The sequence below is a fragment of the Ammospiza caudacuta genome, chromosome 4 (genome assembly GCF_027887145.1).
Source record: "Ammospiza caudacuta isolate bAmmCau1 chromosome 4, bAmmCau1.pri, whole genome shotgun sequence".
NCBI lineage: Eukaryota > Metazoa > Chordata > Aves > Passeriformes > Passerellidae > Ammospiza > Ammospiza caudacuta.
Window position 1 is genome coordinate 45,993,180 of NC_080596.1, and position 19,617 is coordinate 46,012,796.

Here is a 19,617-nt window from a genome sequence, read left to right on the forward strand (position 1 = left end):
AGACCTCGCTGCCTGCGAGCTCCACACAGTGCGTACAGCACGAAGCGGCTCTCCGGCCTTGACTCGAGAGAGGCGCAGCATCAGCCTGCTCGCTGATGCCTGTGAACACAGCACCGCCTTCCAGGCCGGCAGTGCATCCCCGGGCAGCTTTGCTGTTGGTCACGAACCCATGGCGCCCCTCTCTGAGGGAATCCAGGCGCATGAGGGCAAGGCTTGAAGCACTCCCAGACCGCTCCGGGCAGGCTTTCAGCCCTCAGCGCTGCCTCTCGCCTGCACGGACCGGTTAACACAGCCTGAAGCGCTCCTGCCAGCTCCCCATCTCTCCTCCGGTGCCTCCCGGGAGCTATAAATACAGCGGGCACATGCTCTGACACCGCGTTCCCCAGCAGGCACCAGATAACTTTAATTTGCCCTTTAAACGTCCCGGGCCCCGCGTCCCTCGCGGCCGCCGCTGGGGGGAGCGTGGCGGGGCGGGCCCGGCGGGCCGCAGCCAATGGCCGCCGCCCGGGGGGCGCCTCCTCCTATCGCGAGAGGCCGCGGGCTATAAGCGGGGCGGCGCGGGCCGCGGGGACATTTGTCCGGCGGCGTGGGGAAGTGTCCGCTCGTTGCCTCTCTCCGGGCGGGGCTGTCGGACCGGCTCGCGGCATGGGTGACCAAGCGCTCAGCTTCGTCAAGGACTTTCTGGCCGGCGGGATCGCCGCCGCCGTCTCCAAGACGGCTGTCGCCCCCATCGAGAGAGTGAAGTTGCTGCTGCAGGTGAGGGGGCGACGGGGGGCGGTGGTGCCGCGCCACAGGTGGTGCCGGCTCGGCGGGCGCAGCCCGGCGTGACTAAATATGGGAAGGAGCTCGGCCGGCTCCGGTTACGCGGGAGCTGCCCGGGACATTCAGCACCGCCTGGCGGTGCCGGGGGCAGGGCCGGCCCCGTCCGTGCCCTTCAGCGTGCGGGGTCACCCTGCGGTGCCCGTCTCTCACCGTGCCGTCCTCCTCCTTCCTCCCCGCAGGTCCAGCATGCCAGCAAACAGATCACGGCCGATAAGCAGTACAAGGGCATCGTGGACTGCATAGTCCGCATCCCCAAGGAGCAGGGCATCGCCTCCTTCTGGAGAGGCAACTTGGCCAATGTCATCCGATACTTCCCCACCCAGGCCCTTAACTTCGCCTTCAAGGACAAGTACAAGCAGATCTTCCTGGGCGGAGTGGACAAGCACAAGCAGTTCTGGCGCTACTTCGCGGGAAACCTCGCGTCCGGGGGTGCCGCGGGAGCCACCTCCCTCTGCTTCGTCTACCCGCTGGATTTTGCCAGGACCCGACTGGCGGCTGATGTGGGCAAAGGAGCCACTGAGAGGGAGTTCTCTGGCCTGGGCGACTGCATTGTCAAGATCTTTAAGTCTGATGGCCTGAAGGGCTTGTACCAAGGATTTAGCGTGTCTGTCCAGGGCATCATCATCTACAGAGCAGCCTATTTTGGGGTATACGATACGGCCAAGGGTAAGAAGTGCATGGAGGAGTGACTGCAAGGGAAGATCCTTTCAGTAAAGGCATTCTAGAGCACTTGGCAATACAAGGACAAGCAGGGCTTGGCTCAGCACCAGTTGAGTGCGGGGCTAGAAATGTGCACAGGTGTTTCTGACATGCTTTCCTGCCTCCCTTTACTTGCTGCTCTGAAATGCCTTGGGTTTGGATTGACTCCGGGGTTGGTGGGTGATTATTTCTTCCACAGCCCTTTCCCTCTGTACTGATTCTGTTCATTTGTTCTTGATGACAGGTATGTTGCCTGATCCAAAGAATGTGCACATCATAGTGAGCTGGATGATTGCCCAGAGTGTTACTGCAGTGGCAGGGCTGGTTTCTTATCCTTTTGATACTGTGCGACGTAGGATGATGATGCAGTCTGGCCGAAAGGGAGGTAAGAATAAGTGCTCCTCTTGTTCTGGCTGCAGAAAGTTTCTCTTCATCAGGATAAGATAAGAGATACTGGGTATTTTTTTGCCTTAGAGAAAATTAATAACCTTCTCATTGGAGTCTTTAAAAAATTTATGGGGAACACATTGATGGTTATTTCTATCATGTCGATCTCAAGGACTGAGAAAGTAATTGATTTCCTATGGAGAATTAATTTTTCTTTATTGATTACTAAAGTTTAAATCCTTGCTGTACTTTGCTTATTCCCTGTTGTTTTAGAGATACAACAGTTGAAACATACTTGCTGTCTAACTTCAAGCCTTGTAACCTTTGTTTGTTTCCACAGCTGATATTATGTATAAGGGCACAATTGATTGCTGGAGGAAGATAGCTAAAGACGAAGGATCCAAAGCGTTCTTCAAGGGTGCCTGGTCGAATGTGTTGAGAGGCATGGGCGGAGCTTTTGTATTAGTACTTTATGATGAAATCAAGAAGTATGTCTAAGACATAACATCATAATGCAGTAGTTCAATTGTTCTCAATCAACTTTTTTAAAAATACGAACTTGTGATGTAATGGACAACAAAATATTTCCTAGGGAAACAGAATAAAATTTGAGTAATGTATGTGGCAGAGATAAGGACACATTAATTTAAAAATTGTTCACAACATCACAGTTACATTTTCTATGAGAATTCCTCCACCATTTGTATCAGAACCTGTGTATATATTATACTTCAAATTGCAGGTAATAGATTTTGTCTAAAGACAAAATGTAAGTGATCTATACCTAATCTAAAATCGAATATTGTAAATTCTTAATATTGTCATAAATATTTATTATGCTAATCAATGTCTCTAGCACCCAACACTGTGATGACATGACTTAAAATCATGTTTTCTTCTAAAGCTCTATTTTTAATATATTATTAAGTGAAAAGTATGTCTGAAATCATAAACTATATTAAAGCACTAGGCTGAGTTCTTAACTGTAGCCTCTTCCCTGACAAACTATACAGTAATATGCTTGAAACCGTAATCTGATTTTTCAGACATACTTTGTAAAACATGGAAATACAGTGTTCCAGAAGTACCCTGTATTGTCACAAAGGAAAAAGTTGTCTGCTCTGATGTTCAATTGAACTAAAACTGAAATGAAATAAATTAATATATTAATGAATTTTTTCCTGTTGTTTTCAGTACACTGAACACATTACAAGCATGTTCTCCAAGGTGATGTGCTAATCAGAACACTGTTAGTGGCTGTACCTTGAAAGTTATTTCAACAGAACTTTAGGTAGGTGAAGTTATTGAGGTTATTGATCATTCTACAATTGCAAAATCAAATGGATTCAGTTTAAGTGTCCAGAGATCTTAGAGATAAGCTTCCACCTAGTTTTAGCTGCTTGTATAATTTGTTTATATTACCTTTCACTTTAAAGCATCTCATTGAATAGTGAAGTCATTACTGCTTAATTTACTTGAAAAATTACTTTAGGATTGAATACTCGAGAGTTATTTTAATAACTACACATTGAACCATTATGAACACCTTGCACTATTAATTACCAGTGAGATCAGAACATGCTTAATACACTTTTTAAACTTTAGATGCTGCAGGGGTGTGAATGCATGGAAGAATGAGCTGTCTGATTGGGCAGAGGAGGGAAAGTGATGTGTGGCCATTGCAGTTGTTCAGTTAGACTACATATAGACAAGCATTTGCTATGTATCCACCTAGGACAAAAACCACAGAATCAGAGCATAGTTTGTGTTGGAAGAGACCTTTGAGTCCCTCTAGATCCAACACCCTTGCTGTGGGCAGGGACTGTCTGCTACACTCAGTTCCTGGCCTTGGACACTTCCATGATTTGGGTGTCCACAATTTCTCTGGGCAACAGGGTAAGACTAAGCAAATAATAATCAAATAAACTTTTATTGCACTTCATCTTTTTGTCCTTCATATATATGGCTTACAGTCATCCTTTTCCCATCTTTGAAATATTTTTCAGATGCAGGTAAGTCCTAGCTCACTGTCACTTGGCATGAGAGGCTCTGGCTGGCTGCCATAGATTCTGAGCAGCAGCTCTGTTTTCCCTGAAGACAGGCACCAGTCTGGAAGCAATACCCACTTGAAAAAAGGAAGCATTTGGGAAATACTGGCCAAAAAAATGGCAGACGGTTTTTAAATTAACCAAATACAGAATTTTTTTGTTTTTTGTCCCAGGACAAAACATGGCCTGATAGTTTCATCTTTCTTTTTCATGGTTGCTCTCTTTAAATACTTGCTTTTATAGATATCTGGTCTCTTTCCTATGGTTAATAAGCAGGGTTGCAATCTATCAAACCATAAGTTTATGAAGATATTTCTGCTGGTTTTCAAAGCATATTAGTTTTCCTTAAAAGCTCTGCCAGTTTCTGTTCCCTGTCTTCTTTTTCCTCTGCATTTTCCTCATGGCTCCTTATAAGAAGCTAGCACAATCCAGCTATCCAGGTCTCATTTAGCTCACTGATAAGGCTGCAAGTGGCATTTGGATGTGCTAGGGAAGATCTCAGTTGGCTAGAAAGAGACACTGTACTAAGCAGATGTACAAAAACTTGGGGGAAATGTATATCTGAAGAAGATAATTAGGAGGAAGCAAAGAAACTTCAAATAAGTAAATTAAAGAAGTTACATTCCAGAGAAAAAGGCAAAATAAAATAGAAAGGCTAAGGACTATTTAAAAAGAGAGTAAGGAGTATCAATGCAGGAAAATGCCACTGGCTAAGAAGAAAGTACATGAACTAAAGCACATGGGAAGCACAGGTAAATGGCTCATTTCTGCTTAAAAGCCAATGCTCAGTGTGGGAGATTGCAGGCAGTGTTCTCCATAAAGATACCTGTGGTCAGATTTCAGAACTGTCAAGGAATAAGCATTCTTCTGAAAGCAGCTCTGCCCTGAGTCAGTGGCACTCAGCACAACAATTGCTGAAATTGTAACCTAAAATGCAGCCATCAGCTCTGAGAGGTTGGAAATTAGAAGAGTTTGCAGATAGTCTGCAATTTCTACTTGAACTCCCATTGTCACAGTAAATTGATAATACTTCTTTTGTACCTTTGCAAGAGCTGCTCACAGGCAAACTAAAGCCAGTGACAAAACCATTATTCCCCTACATCTAACACTTGAACAATGGAAAACCTGCATTTTTCTATGTTTTTCCTACTTACCAAGCTATTCAGCCTTCTTTGCACCTTAATACCAATTATAAACATCAAAAAGAAGCCACTGCAATGGCAATTCATGTTAAATATTTTATTTCTTATGATTTACAAATGACATACAAAATTGACACTTTCATACCAAAGTTAAATAAGATGAAGCAATTAAAAGTAATCCATTGTGTGAGTTTCTTCACAGAAAAAATTATAATATGAACATTCAGAAGTATTTAAACTGTTTCTCTGATATTCACATTGAAGGACAAAAATCTTTAAATATAGAATCATTTTCATTAGCACAATAATAGAAATAAATACAGCAGCACTATACGAAGAAATTGTTAACAGTTCTTAACCATGAATAGTAATGGCAATACAAATCTGTTTGCCACAATGCTGCTTAAAGTTAAAAGTTCCAAGTATTGTCAAACAGCTAAATTTGATCTGCAGGTCACCAAGTGAAGAAGCTCTGCCAAACTATCACAAGGACCAAGTAAAAAGTGTGTTACAATGCAGAATACCTGAAAGCCTAAGCCCTCATGCAAGCACTAGCAAAGAATAATGCACTTTTCATGTCAAAGACACAGCATTTCCAAATACAGCTTTTTTTCCTTATCCATAATGCAGCAATTTCCTTCCTGGGAAGAAGCTGGGGAAGCAAGCAAAGTTTCAGCAATATCCACAGATAGTGGCATCACAATTTGTACTCTTTATAAGGCTACAGTCGTACAAAACAAGCTCACTGAAAGTCTGCCTTTATGCATAGAAATAAACCACACCACCTACTAATGTGATTACCACTACCATTACATTTTACTCCTCTCGTAAATGGATGTTGCTATTGGAGCTCATCTGACATTACTACAAATATTAGATAAGAACATGACATTTAAAACAGGTCAAGAAAAGTAACAACACTTTGTTTTCTATTGTCTTTTTTTCCCTAAATCCTGGTTAGAAGTCACTCAAAATCAATGTTCAAGATGTTTTCTGCAGCTCAAGCTTACATCTCTGCACTGAGAAGAGCACACATCTGCAAAGCAGGGCTGTGAACTATTTCCCTTACTTAACTTAAGTATTCTCTAGTTTGAGAAGGAACCAGAACTTACTTGTTTACACTAAATCTGAAACTGCTTTTTACTTCAGTCCTTACTGTTGTTCAGATAACATCAGATGTTTCTTTCCTACATAAAGATCCCAGTACATCTTCCAAAGTCCAGTACAACTTCCAAAATCCTTTTGATCTGGAACAGATGCAGCCTTGCATACCAAACACTCCAGGTGCTGAACATTTAACAGTGGCAAAACGTTGTCTTCTGCACCTCAGTATTCTAGCTCATTATGGAGGAATACCTAATCTGCTTTTCACCTCTTCACACTGCTGTTAAAGATTCTTTCATTCACAAGAACATGACCCACAAAATTCAGAAGGCTGTTACATAAAGCCAGGATGTAAACCAAGGACAATCCAGGAATTAAGCAAATGCTTAGAATTGTAATGCATTATTTTAAAGTATTATTAATATTTTAAAAATTTTATTTACATTTTGCACTTCTAGTGCAGCAATTCTGTCCTTCCATGTTATGGATACAAATTCCACTTATGAGCTGAGTCTAACAGTTATATTTCTATTTAATGTGTCCATTTAAATACCTCCTTCTCTTTCATAACTTCTTCCTGTCATGGAAAACACTGACAGAAGCATTTTATACAATTTTAAGACCGTTTTATAAACAATTACTTGGAATGCAATGCATTTTAATCACCGAACAATGCAGAAAATATTTTTGCACATAGATTTTACAAAAGCACTAAAAATAGAAGTTCGAGTATCATCTCAGTATACAAGGCAAAGAACACACTTATAACCAGGCAGCACAAACATTAGTAGACTTAGGTCTCTGTAATGCCCCACTGGCTGAATCAGACGTGGGTTTTTCGTTCCTCTGGCTCAGTGCACTTTGTAGAGTGGATGATCTTGAAGTTCCTCCTGTTAACACACAAACACACACAGGGAGAATGCTTATGCTCAACACAACAGAAAACTTCATGCTATGTTAGTACTCCAACACTCGTTACCGTAGCTCTCAGAATAAACCAAATCAAATCACAGTAAATTGAATACAACTGCAAAAGAGTTGATGATGAGTTGTTCACACATGATCAGGAAAAAAATTCAAGCCTTTGGTTCTTAAACCTGAAGCACATGGTTCTACTGAGATGCGTTTTCTACTTCCCATCTTACACACTGAGTTTCTGAGAAAAACAAGGCTACTATCTAAATTTTCTGAATGATCTAAATTTTCTGAATGAGAATTTGAACATTCATTGATGTTATTTTGGGGTTTTTGTTTGGGTTTCTTTTTCCCTCCTTCTTCTTTAGATAAAGGGTACTGGCAAAATGAGAAATACTTTACTACTAGGATTTCTTTCTTCTTGGAAAACAGTATTGACAAGACCATTTATTAGAAATTTAGGATGGCAACAAAGCAATGCATATAGTAATCGCTTCTGGTGACTAGAAAAATAATTTTGATGACTTCCATTTGATAAACAATCAATCTAAAGATGACAAAGAACATATTTGCTATTCTTAACAAGTAAGTGCTTCACAATTCTGAATTATAAAAAGATATTGCAAAGAAATGCAATAATCTGCAACTTCAAAGTACTTACTTGGAGGACTAAGCTGGCCGAAAGGAGATCTAGCCCTTCTTAGAGAAGGTGAAGAAGCCAGGTAGCTCATCTGGCGGTGATAGTCCCTCAGCTGTTCAGAGCGCTTCATACCAGCTGTTGGTTTCACTGCTTCCAGTCTTTTCAGGAAAGCCTTCATATTGAAGAAAAATGTAATCAAGAAAGAGAAAAAATGAACAAGGTGCTGTAAAACAGTCACAAATTGACTACTTCTTTGAGCTGGAGAACGCCCCAAAATTTTTAGCAGTACACAACAGGATCTCCTCCACTGGTGACCAGCATAGACTACTCTGCTATTCAGTTCTTTTCTCAGTGCTATGACACAAATTGTTACTATCCCTTGCACATCATCAGTCCTACTCTGAGTACTTCTTTAGTACCTCACAGTTCTCTGTGCTCCATGGTGATATGAAGCAATACATTTATTTGGTGACTATCACCAAAGGTAGTGAAGAAATGGGCTCCACTATTCTAATCCTGCCTTTGGTTACTCCTCCCATCTAAATTTCTAGAAGAATGAGAAGTTTGGGGTTTTTTTAAATCTTTGCTTTGCAAACAGACCATTTTATATTGTTCTATAGGAAGCCCAGACAGGATTACTGACCTCAGTTCTGTGAAACTAATTTCAAAAGCAAAGCACAAACATCTACAGGACTTCATTTTATCCATAATCTAATTTTTAGAGATTCTATTTGAAATATTTGATACAGACATCATTTCCTCTTGTTGAAATTAGCCCTAGAAATCATGTGGCAAGTGATGCATTGGAGTAACTACTTACACAGTATTTTAAAGACACAATTTCCTATTCTGCATAATTATTTCTACTTGAAACAGAACTTATGGTTTAAGACATTTCAATAATCTAAAAAAAGGACCTGATAAGAGGACAAATTGGGAAATACCCAGCTACATGCAACTTCCAATTAACAATTTCACATTTTTAATATATTGCACTTTTAGCAGTTGCCTCACATAGATCTATTTATTTTCTCTTTTAACTAATTTAAATTCATTTGATGGCTTGCAAACATGAGGCAATGACACAACCTTTGCTGGTTGTGACATGCATCCTATCAACAAGAGAATGCAAACTGTGCTTACACAAAGTCTCCAAAGTACTAAAGATAACCCTCTTACCCTCTTCATAAGATGCATTGTCTAGATATATACTTGTATGGTCAAGAAACTATCACCATTAAACTGCACAATTAGTCATGTACTGATTTTTTTTCTTTTTAGTAAGAAATAAATTTACAAGAAGTGACTTAGGAAATAGTATAGTATTCAGGATGCCAGTTGTCATTGTCTAACTATAATAGGAATCTACAAACTCTTGGTAATTTATGCATGGGCACTGGAAACCTGCAGAGTGCACAAGAGAGAAAGGACAAGTGACTTTGGCTCAGATGTAACATGTCACAAGTGCTTGCATCAAGTGCCAGCCAGTTCATGGTAAGCAGGAATACCTAAGTAAGCAAAAGTCAAAGGAAGGACTTCAGCTAGAAATAGCTCTTCACTAAAGCCAGTTACAGAACATGAAATGGTAGACTTGTCTCTAAAAGTTATAGCCAACATTTTTCTCACAACTTCATCCACATCTCCTCATACAACTATAAATGTTTAGACTTGCAGAGATCACTTATTTTACCTTCAGTATTAAAAATGGAAGCTCTCAATACATTCAGTTCCATCACAAATAGATCAGGTAAACTGTAGAAGTGACTTTCCTGTGAGAGATGAGCATGTTTCAAGTCTGCACTCAATTGTAACAGACTCATAGAATTTGCATACCTTAACACTGCAGTAATTTCAAGCTTGATTCTGAATACACTAGCTTTTATATAGACATATATAAATATATATATGCCTACTTAATTCTAATTTAAATAAAATTGTCTGCTTTTGCTTTTATGCCTGTATTTTGAAAAATATTGAGTCGCCATTAATGAAGGGGAAAAAAAAACAAGCCACAGAAAAAGCAGCTACAGATTCTGTGGTGCAGCAGTGTCTGAAGGAAAGCCTTTCTAGAGAATGAGAAAAGAGGTCCTGTGGCTCCCTGCTTTCTGCTGTGGATTGTACCAAGGGCAGGTTAACATCCATGCTATTTTCAGTTGTGAATTTTGCCATTTGGAAAACAGCCTGCTGCAGGCAGAGACGAACGCATCGGCACAGTGAAACGGCAGCCCTGACCTACTGAATCTGTAACCCTGAACTAGTCTGATTCTTATGGTTTTACTACCGACCCTACAAGCTTGAGGTCCTTATCTGAGGAGTACCTTGAGCAAGTGTTGTTTTTCAGCCATATGTACAAATCTACTAATTCTTTTTGTTGTCCTTTTGAGAAACAAACTGAAGAAAGCTGATGCTTTCCTTGTTCTCCTAAAGTACTAAATCTCTGGAGCCTTAATCCTGCATCACTGAAGTAAATAGAAATTTCATCATTGATCTCAACAATCAAAGAATCAGATTACAGAACATAACTCAGGTGTTTAGAACCAAATATACGTTCTCAATTAAATTTTAAGGAATTAAAAAACAAAGAGGAACAGACACTAACAGCAGGAATGTTATTAGTTGCTCTAAATTACATTGTAGGTGCTCAGAGCTCTTGATTCAAGCTCAAAACAGATATAGTATCATTGTATGATTGTATCACTGATGACCTCTCATCTTGTCAAAAGACTTCCCTGGCTTATATTTCCCCCATCTTCTTTTACTTTAATACTGACTTTACAGTAAAAGTAGAATATTAAAAACAGTCAAGTCACAGAAGGTGTTCCTGGCATGACTACCTTCTAGGAACAGGATAATCCTTTATAAATCTAGGCATCTGGACATAGATTAGCATCTATAAAGATACTAAAATACATATTGTCAATGATGGAAATGTCAGAAATGCCAACAATTTGAGAACAAAGAAACCCAACATAACCAAAAAACTGCTGCTATATAGTGAGCCAAAAGAAAATCTGCTAATTCAATTTTGCACACATTAGGAGAGCACTGAAGGTAATTCTAAAGCTCTGTCAGAAAAAGAAAAAAACCCCAAGCATAAGTAGCACAGACTCTTCTGCAGCTATTTTGAAAAAGGAAGGAAAAAACCCACTGAAAATGTAACACTCAAACTGAGTTCAGAGAGAAGGTTAAAAATGTTACTTTTCCTTGGTTTACTTTGTTTTTTAAAAGTATGAAGGCTTCAGTTTCACCTCCTGTGAATCCTAATCAGCTGACCAGTGTGCCTTGACAGCTGTTCAAATTTATTTATATTACACCTCCTCTAATGTCACTGATGTTAGTGATCACACTGTCCCTTTGCAGAGTCTAGGGGGAAACAGATAACTGCATTCAAGGACAGCTTTCTGTTCTTATCAATACAAGTATTTGTAATCTTCTTTAATTGCCAGTTGCATTAACTAGCTCTAACCTGACAAACTCCTAACAGTCAGACAACTCTTTAAGGTGCTCAATTTACAGAAAAGTATTTTAAACTGAACAGCTATCAAGTTTATGTGTAGCTGGCAACACCACAAGGCAAGTAGGTTAAGAGTACAGAAAAGAAAATCCCACAAAATTAAGCACTTTGCAAAGTGTTCAAAATTTTCCTTGAACATGCCAATTAGTCAGTCTTTATTATAATTACCTTAGCAGTGCTAGTCTGGGTCAGGATCTGAAGACCATAAAAATCTGACCACAAAGAGCCTATAGCCTAAATACTATCATCACAGAATTATACTACATTTGTACTGTACTCTAGCATATTTTAGCCACGCACATCTGTGTGCCAATCCCACAGCCCGACAGCTTCCTGTTATGACAAGGCCATGGAACCTTTGGCATTGCATTTTTTCATCTCAGGAACGACCAACATTTTGTCTTTTGGATTGGCATACACCACCTTTGAACTCCGTAAATGAAAATATCATACAAGATTCTGTGTACTTGAGTTTCTGAGGAGTCATCAATACAACATGAGTATTTCTGAGTTCCTAAGACCACACATGAGACTACACTGTCTTTCACAACTGCATTTTGCACAGCTTTCTCCTCCTGACTGAGATCAGTGAGACTGAACACAACCATGTAAATGTGCAGTGTCCAAGGCCTGGTGATGCTCTCTAACTCTGGGGATAGTCCTTGGGGACAGGAAAAAGGGAAGGCAGAGAAAAGCAGAATGGATTACTTCCAGGGAGAAAAGTACAATGTGCTCAGGTGCAACCCTGATAACCCAGTGGCCCTTCTCCTACTTCTTTCCATGCTGAGAAGTTATTTCCCTTCTTGCAGCACAACACAGTTGGCAGGGCAGGCACAGTGCAGCACAGGATCAAAGGAATATTCTGGTGTCAGCCAGGTAGGGATGGCCAAAAGCACTGTCCCTCCTTTGCCCTTGACTCCCCCACCCAACTATGACAGCACATCTGTACCATGAAATCAAATGGAGACAAATAAATACACATTCATTTCTGGCAGCACAATAAACGCATTTCTAAAGGAGATTCAGAATTTCCAGCAGGACAAAGCCAGCTCTGACTGCACGAGAAGGGAAAGTCGCCCTGAAGAATCCTTGTGCTGGTAGAGGCCACTGACTGCAACAAGTGGTGGCCAGAAGCAATAATAAATCTGCAGCACAGAGAACTCAGGAAACCAAGTAAGTGAAAAGAGAAAGCCCTTGCAGAGAAACACAATAAATTATTTTGTTTAAATTTGTGTGGAAGGGCCATTATACTGGAACTGGAATCAGAGCTGGGTCTATTAGGACTGAGGGTGCAGTTTGTGGGAATAAGATATAAGGGAATGAGGAACATGGAGTCTTATGTGCAGTGAGCCACAACAGCATGAGGTACAGGAATGCATGGAAAGACCAAATATCCACAAAAAAGGAACACCCTTATCCCTCCTGATCTGAGGTTTGAGAACTGCCCCTACCAGAGCTGCTGAGATCTTCCAGCGAAATTCCTAGGTGAACTCAAAAGGTCACTGTTCCCTAGGAATTTGGCTGAACATAGCAGCTTGGCTCACTGAGATCATCTAACAGCTAAATCCTAGTCAGAATTAATAAAAATGATGAAAAACCCATCAGAAAACACAGAGATATGAATGTCTCCTAAGTTCTGATGAAGTGACTGAAGAACTATGTAATTACTGCAAATCAGTATTTCAAGGACCCCAAACACTTCCCTGTATAGGTCAAGCATTACATTAATAATAAACCAATAAAAAACCAACAATAAACCAGTAAAAGTTTCAATGACATATAGTCTTCAATATCTTATGTACAGTGGTGAAAATGATTACTGTATCAATACAAATAGACACACATATATGCAGACATGGGAACAAAGCAACACATCAGTCACACTGAAGTTCCTTTCCACTGAAGAGGGACTGAAATTATTTTCAAACACAAGAGTAGAATGTTTTCTGAATCAACAGCATCCTCTATTGGCAAGAGACACACTCTGATCTTGCTAGCTCTGAAAAGCAACCAAAAGTAGGTTCCATTTATGAAAGCACAGTCAAAAGCACCAATTACAAAATTCTGGCATTAATTTTAGCAGTCATCTGTTTTTGCTAATTGTGCTTGTCCCATAAATTGCTACTCAGTACTTTAAAACTACTTTTCATCAGAGCAATGCATCTTGCTAATCTGTCATTGCTCTTTCTAACACAGTCTGTGAGAAAAAGATATATTTCCTGTACCTCTTGGCACCCCTTTCCAAAGCTAGGGAGCACAAAAGCACTCAGATTCCTCTCTAATTTCCTAAAATTTTACTTACTTTCCTGCATCATTTCTGATATTAAATGCCTGCAAGAGAAATCAATCTTTCTGATAACTGTAAGTATGGGCATTACTCCAAGAATGTTTTGGTGGAACAAATGAACATTTCCATAGCCAAGTTGTTAACCTCATGACAAAAAATTATAAAAGCTGAGCCAACACCAGCAAAAAATAATCTCTGCATCAAAATTCTTTAATCCCCTGCAGAGACTACTGTTGTAGATTTCTATTATTGAATTATTTACAAAACTCTGCATCCTTCTCCAACAAACACTTTAAAAAGGTGTATCAAACACCACATCGTCTATGCAGTACCCTCAGGTCTTGTATAAAAACAAAGATTCCCAAAAAGTAAGAGAAAAAAGATTGATAGAAAAGTTCCACAGAATTCCACCAATTCCACCTCTTTAAATTTAAGAAGGTGAGGAAAGCTGCTGATCCAAAGAAAACAGGTTCATAAAGCACATACTTTTATCCATATAAAGACAAAAAACCAACATCAATGAGCAGGGTAGGGCTGCTCTTTCATTTACAGTTTCAGAGAGAAGTATGTGACACCTCTAATCTCAAAAGGTAGTGCTACAAAAATCAGTATGTTAAAACTGTGATGCTCTAGGGGTACATACACTTCAAACATAATAAAAATATTAAAAAAAATTATAGCAAAGTTAAACAAAATGGAAGAGCTACACTGATGAATCACTGATCCAAAAAGAAGAACAGAATATATCATCCTGAGTTTGGGGAAAAGAATAAACCAAATGCTTTTATAGTCTGAACTAACACAATGTCCTAACATTAATTCTCATATCAAACATGTCCACTCACATTGCTGACAACAACAACTAAACTATAAATGAATAAGTAACTGAACAATACTATTTCTTAGGCAACCACCATTCATCTCTAATGTGTACTAAAGCAGCAATATGTGAAATGACTATGCGTTTATGTCTACTGCATTTTTGATTCAAAAGTTGCAAAGTCAAGACAGTCTTGAACCAACATTGCAATATATCATAAGAGAAAGGGGTTGTGGCTTTGAGTAAAAAGAAGTGTATTTTAAAATATCCTATACATTCATTTACTGTAATCATCAATTGTTATGCAGTACAGCATATAACTCTGATATCCTGAGGCACTGTGGCACAGCACTTCCTCCCCAACACCTAAGAACAATTTAACAAGGCTCATGTCGTAGAGCAAGACCCGTTTTCAACATTTGAAATAAACACCATCAACACCCTCCTACTGACCTAAACACATTTCTTTCCCAGCCAATGACAAATATTATAACACATCTATAACAAAATCTTGTGCTAAATTCCTTTAGACTTTAAAGTATAATGTAAACTGCAGTCTAGTGGAGCTGAGAAGAAAGTTTCCTAATTTGCAAAGTTTGTACAATCCAGATGTCTGAAAGGTGAAAGAATGAAAGCCTAACAGATTTTCCCAAATACAGTAATCAGTCTTTCTCCATGTTGAATTTGTATCTCTCTGTGTACAGAAAAGGAAATTGCAACCTATAGTTACACAGAAGCTAAAAAGTAATATATTACTTCCAGTATACATTTTCCAATTATTTAAACTATAATTGTATGGTTTTTTCAAACACACTGATAAATACATAAGAGATAATAAAATGCTATTACATGTATGTATTTCAATTCAATTACTAAGAGTATCTTATTCAAACCAGTTTTACTTCTATTATTTGAGGATTCTGGCAATATCCCTACAAATGTGTCTAAATTTTTGTTTTCCAGTAAAGAAGCTATTGTAATTGCCATTGCATTGTGGCAATCAGAGTGCAACAAATATTCGAAGACAGAGATAGCTATGAGTCAAAAACCAGAACTGACACTGACTTTGTATCCTCTGTATTTCAAATATAATGAGTTTGATGCTATCATATTAATTATTTTATTTTATGCAAGCCTGTTTTTGAGAAACTAGCAGTCAGAATGAAGCAGAATGAACAGTCAGACTGCTGTCCAGTGTTTTGAGTGTGTTAACAATAACAGTCATTCCTCTTAAATTAAACGATACCAAAGTAGAGCAAATGCATATAAACTGAAATCTACTTCCATCTGAAAAAAACCCATCATTACTCCCACCTCTCTCCCAAAAATCCAAGAAACTCACCCATAGGAACAATTATTCCAACACCACAGTAATGGAAATTTATTGAAGACTTATTGCAGTAAATGTCCATGCGTTGCCTCATTTATCTTCTAAATATTTAGCAACAGCTCATCTGACAAGAGATAGCCCCTCTCAATTTACTGATCCACAACCACACTGAAAACTCACCAGGTTTTCTCTTTCAATCCTCTGCTGCTCTTTTTGCCTGTTGAGGGCACTGTGGTACAATCTGGCTGGTGGTACAGACACCTTCTTCAGCGTGCTGCTTCTCCTTGGCCTTGCAGACTGTCTGGACAGCTCCTTCAGCAACCTCTGGTTTTCCCGATCGATCTGTCTTACTTCTTCATTTGTGAAAGAGAAATTTTTCCTTACTCCTTTAGATGGCAGATCGATGGTTAGTTTTTGTTCTTTTTTATCCAACTGTAAGAAAGCTTTAAAATAGAAAAAGGTGAAATAAACAAGGAGATCAGAAAACACAGCTTCAGGAACCCAGGAGTAAACATAAACCAGAACCAAGAATTAAAACATAAATTAGTATTTAGATGTTTGCCATAAAAAAAAAATTAAACTTTGCTCCCAAGTTTATCTAAGGTATCCATCTCAGTTAAGAGGCGGAATAGATACAATGTTTCAGACAGAAAACTTACACTGGGGAAGCCTGACACAGAGGCACAAAGTGCATTTCCTGAAGTGATTTTGTTGAAACTTAACTCCTAAAGCAATTCATCGTGTTGGTGGAGGAAATGCAAAGGGAATGATGAAAAGTAAATTGAATGGATGGAGAGAAATGAATGAGCACATATAACAAAGAAAAATTACTGGGGCATGGAAATTTAAAACAGTAAGCAAACAACAATCAAATAATGACAATAAGGTATCAAGACAAAGAATGCACACTTAAAAATACACAGCAACTTGATGAGCACAATTGCAAGATAACTGGAAAAGTTCACTCTCAGCCAGAGCCAGCTATATTTATTACAGTTCCACTGGAGCTTTGCTGTTTCTAAGCCTTTGCTTTCTAAAGCTCTGCAGCAAGTCTTCTGGCAATTGCTGTGTGAGAGTTTTGCTGTCGTGGTGTTATCCCATCAAACCACTGCATTAGCTGTGGTACAGGAATGGCAGCACCTGGTTAGATTAGACAGATTCTTGGAGCTGAGACACAGACAAAAAAAGCCTTACTTGTGCCATTCCCCACACTCCTCCAATATCACAGCGCCTTCAGAAGACATCCCTCATTCTTACCCCTAGAAGTCCCACACAGGCAAAAAAAGCATTCAAAGCAGAAAGAAAAAAAAACAAACCCAGGCAGGCAGTAATATTTCCTCAGCAAACACTTCTGCATTAGCAATCTGTTCACAAGAGATGTCTGAGGCAGCCTAACAGTGAAGAAAACTCAAAGAATGAAGAGCATTTTCTCACTTCAAGATGAAATTAAATCTTTCTTGCAGTATCTCAACTGATTTTATTTCAGAATTGATGCAAGTAAATGTTGCTACTTTCTTTGAGAAATTTAAGAACGGTATTCAAAATGTAAAACTCAAACATTTACTAATTTCTAGATGAATGGTGAAATTCATTAAAGTTGCAGTATCAGCACACTAGCCAATATAGACAAGAACTGTCCCTAGGCAGCTCTAACTGTGAGGTTGCCCACAGCAGCAAATTCTGCTATTTCTTATCAAGAGAAGATGCAAATCACCTCAAAACCAGTGTAAACTAGCGCAGATCAAGTGTGCCAACCAACAGGTTAATACAATATAAATGTCTTGAGAAACATCTCTACAGTTTAGTAAGTTATTCTCAAGGTAAAACTAGTACAGCCATCAACACCATTGGAGGAGACAAACCTGGAATGAGACTCATCTGGATAAGCCTACAAGGGACAAAGAAAAATGCAAAGAAAATAACTAGAGCTGCACAATTCACATCAAGCTGCAGCATACATCTCAGTAGAAAATATTACAGGATGCCTTTATTGGAACAGGCAAAATCAGCACTGCAGGACACCGCCAGATGACAGTAAATTGAACAACTATGTGAAGAAGATATCATGTCACATAATTGATAATTGTATTATTATGGAGCTTTTGCCTTATAGCCATAGCACCTCATGGGTTAAAGAGGACTGCATGTCATATGCAAAAGTGGAAATACAGTTGAGACAAAGAACAGTTGTTAAACTCAAGTTTTGACCTAGTCTTGTGGCATCAATGCTATTGATGATGAAGTCTATTACAGGAGACATTTAAATTTCTGAATGACCGTCAGCACAAATTTCCAACAATTATTTTGCCTCTGTGGAAGGTGCCAACTAGTCAAAATCAATTTAAAGCAATTGCATTCTGGATAAAGAATTTTTCAGGTACAAATACGTGTTCCATGCCTTCACTGGTCAGTGACTTTTAATTCACTATTAGATAGCAGGTTATACTTTGGCAGAGACTTTATATCCTTTGGGTGTAACTATGAACTGTAGCCAGTAAAGAGATTAAAAATGCTTCAAGGTAATTACTTACTACCTATTTTCTGACTTGTTCACTTTTCTGGTAAACTGCTGTCAGGTGTGATGAAAAAATAAAACCAGAGCAATGACATGGAACAAAGGGCTTTCCCTTTTACTCCAAAGCTGGTCAGTAAATGCCACTAGAAACAATGATTCAAGGAACCCTGGAGCAACTGCTACACACAGGGCTCGAGAAGCACTGCTTTACTTTGTCACTCAGATCTCCTGGGGATAGTGGTATGTAACTTCTGCAGCATTAAACACCCCCTATTTTATCAGAAGCTCTCAGGCAAATAGAGTGAATACATATCTATGTACATATCCATGCATTGCTCTACTGGGTACTACTTGTATACACAAGGACAAAATGTTGCTAACTTTACTCTCATCTTCCAGCTTCTTCAGCCACATCCCCCCTCAACACACAGACTTCTCCTTTTTTCATTCATCTCTTCTTCCTTCTTCCTTTTCTTAGCCTTTTTCCTTTAAATATATATCACTTCTAGAGTGCTTCATTCACACCTTTTATCACCTCACCACAAAGATAGCCTTTCCCACCTGTGTCAGCAGGAAGAGACTCCACCCCACTTTCTTCCATATGTTGTTCATTCTTAGCCTCATTATTATTTATTTATTCTTAATGTAGAAACTGGCTTTACTACTGCAAACAGCTTTCTGGCAACTTTTGAGGTTGAGAGCTTGCTAACAGTCATAATATTGAATTTATCACAACTCAAGAGAAATATATTAATACAGAGAAAGAATTAAGAACACCCCAAAGGTTCTGTTGTGAAGTTACTCAGTGAAGCCTTAGCAGACAACTGCCAAAACCCAGTAAATGATCTATTGACAGATGGCTAAATTACAGAAGACTCATTAATTTTGCATCAGAAGTTCAGACCCAGTGCAACACATACAGCAGCAAGTGTTTTTTCAAGGGGATGGAATGAAAATACCAATCTAAAACTCTCCAGTTCCTTAAATAATCTTTTTATTATTATCCTTCTATATGACCCAAGAACCCATTTGAAACTTCACAACTAGCTTTTTGCTGCAACACTGCTGCAATACACCAAAGCATTGGATCATATAACACAGTAAAAGTACCTGGTTTGTTGTTCTTCAAACTGTTAATTAATTGGAGTTATGTTTTACTTGGTTAAGATCTATGCTCAGGAAGAATTTAATCAGAAAACACCACAGCAAAACATACCATAACTTACTGGACCCTACCCATAAATTGTCTTTTTTAAGCCACACAAATGCAACACTGATCTGCAAAGGAACTGTGTCACAGCAGAGTCTAAAGCTTAGTAGAAAAACAAGCCAACACAATGTATACTGTGTCATTTTTGTGAAAGAGCACCACTAATACTACAGCATACATATTC

General features: G+C 39.1%; 2 protein-coding genes across 3 annotated transcripts in view; one reads left to right on the forward strand and one right to left on the reverse strand.

Moving 5' to 3' along the window:
• Positions 1 to 575: 575 nt before the first annotated feature.
• SLC25A4 (solute carrier family 25 member 4) lies at positions 576 to 3,082 on the forward strand. Its single transcript, XM_058802917.1, has 4 exons — positions 576 to 756; positions 1,002 to 1,488; positions 1,766 to 1,906; positions 2,249 to 3,082. Exons 1-4 carry the CDS (start codon positions 646 to 648, stop codon positions 2,404 to 2,406), a joined length of 897 nt encoding a protein of 298 aa, XP_058658900.1. The 5' UTR covers positions 576 to 645; the 3' UTR covers positions 2,407 to 3,082.
• Positions 3,083 to 5,180: 2,098 nt separating this feature from the next.
• The window catches only part of CFAP97 (cilia and flagella associated protein 97), a 29,615-nt gene continuing 15,178 nt past the window's right edge, over positions 5,181 to 19,617 (reverse strand). For both annotated transcript variants that reach the window (XM_058803649.1, XM_058803650.1), the window contains exons 4-6: positions 15,889 to 16,151; positions 7,779 to 7,929; positions 5,181 to 7,092 (exon numbers count right to left, since the gene is read on the reverse strand). In XM_058803649.1, coding sequence (XP_058659632.1) covers positions 6,965 to 7,092; positions 7,779 to 7,929; positions 15,889 to 16,151 — 542 coding nt within the window. In that variant the 3' untranslated portion in view covers positions 5,181 to 6,964. The remainder of the gene's footprint in view (positions 7,093 to 7,778; positions 7,930 to 15,888; positions 16,152 to 19,617) is intronic.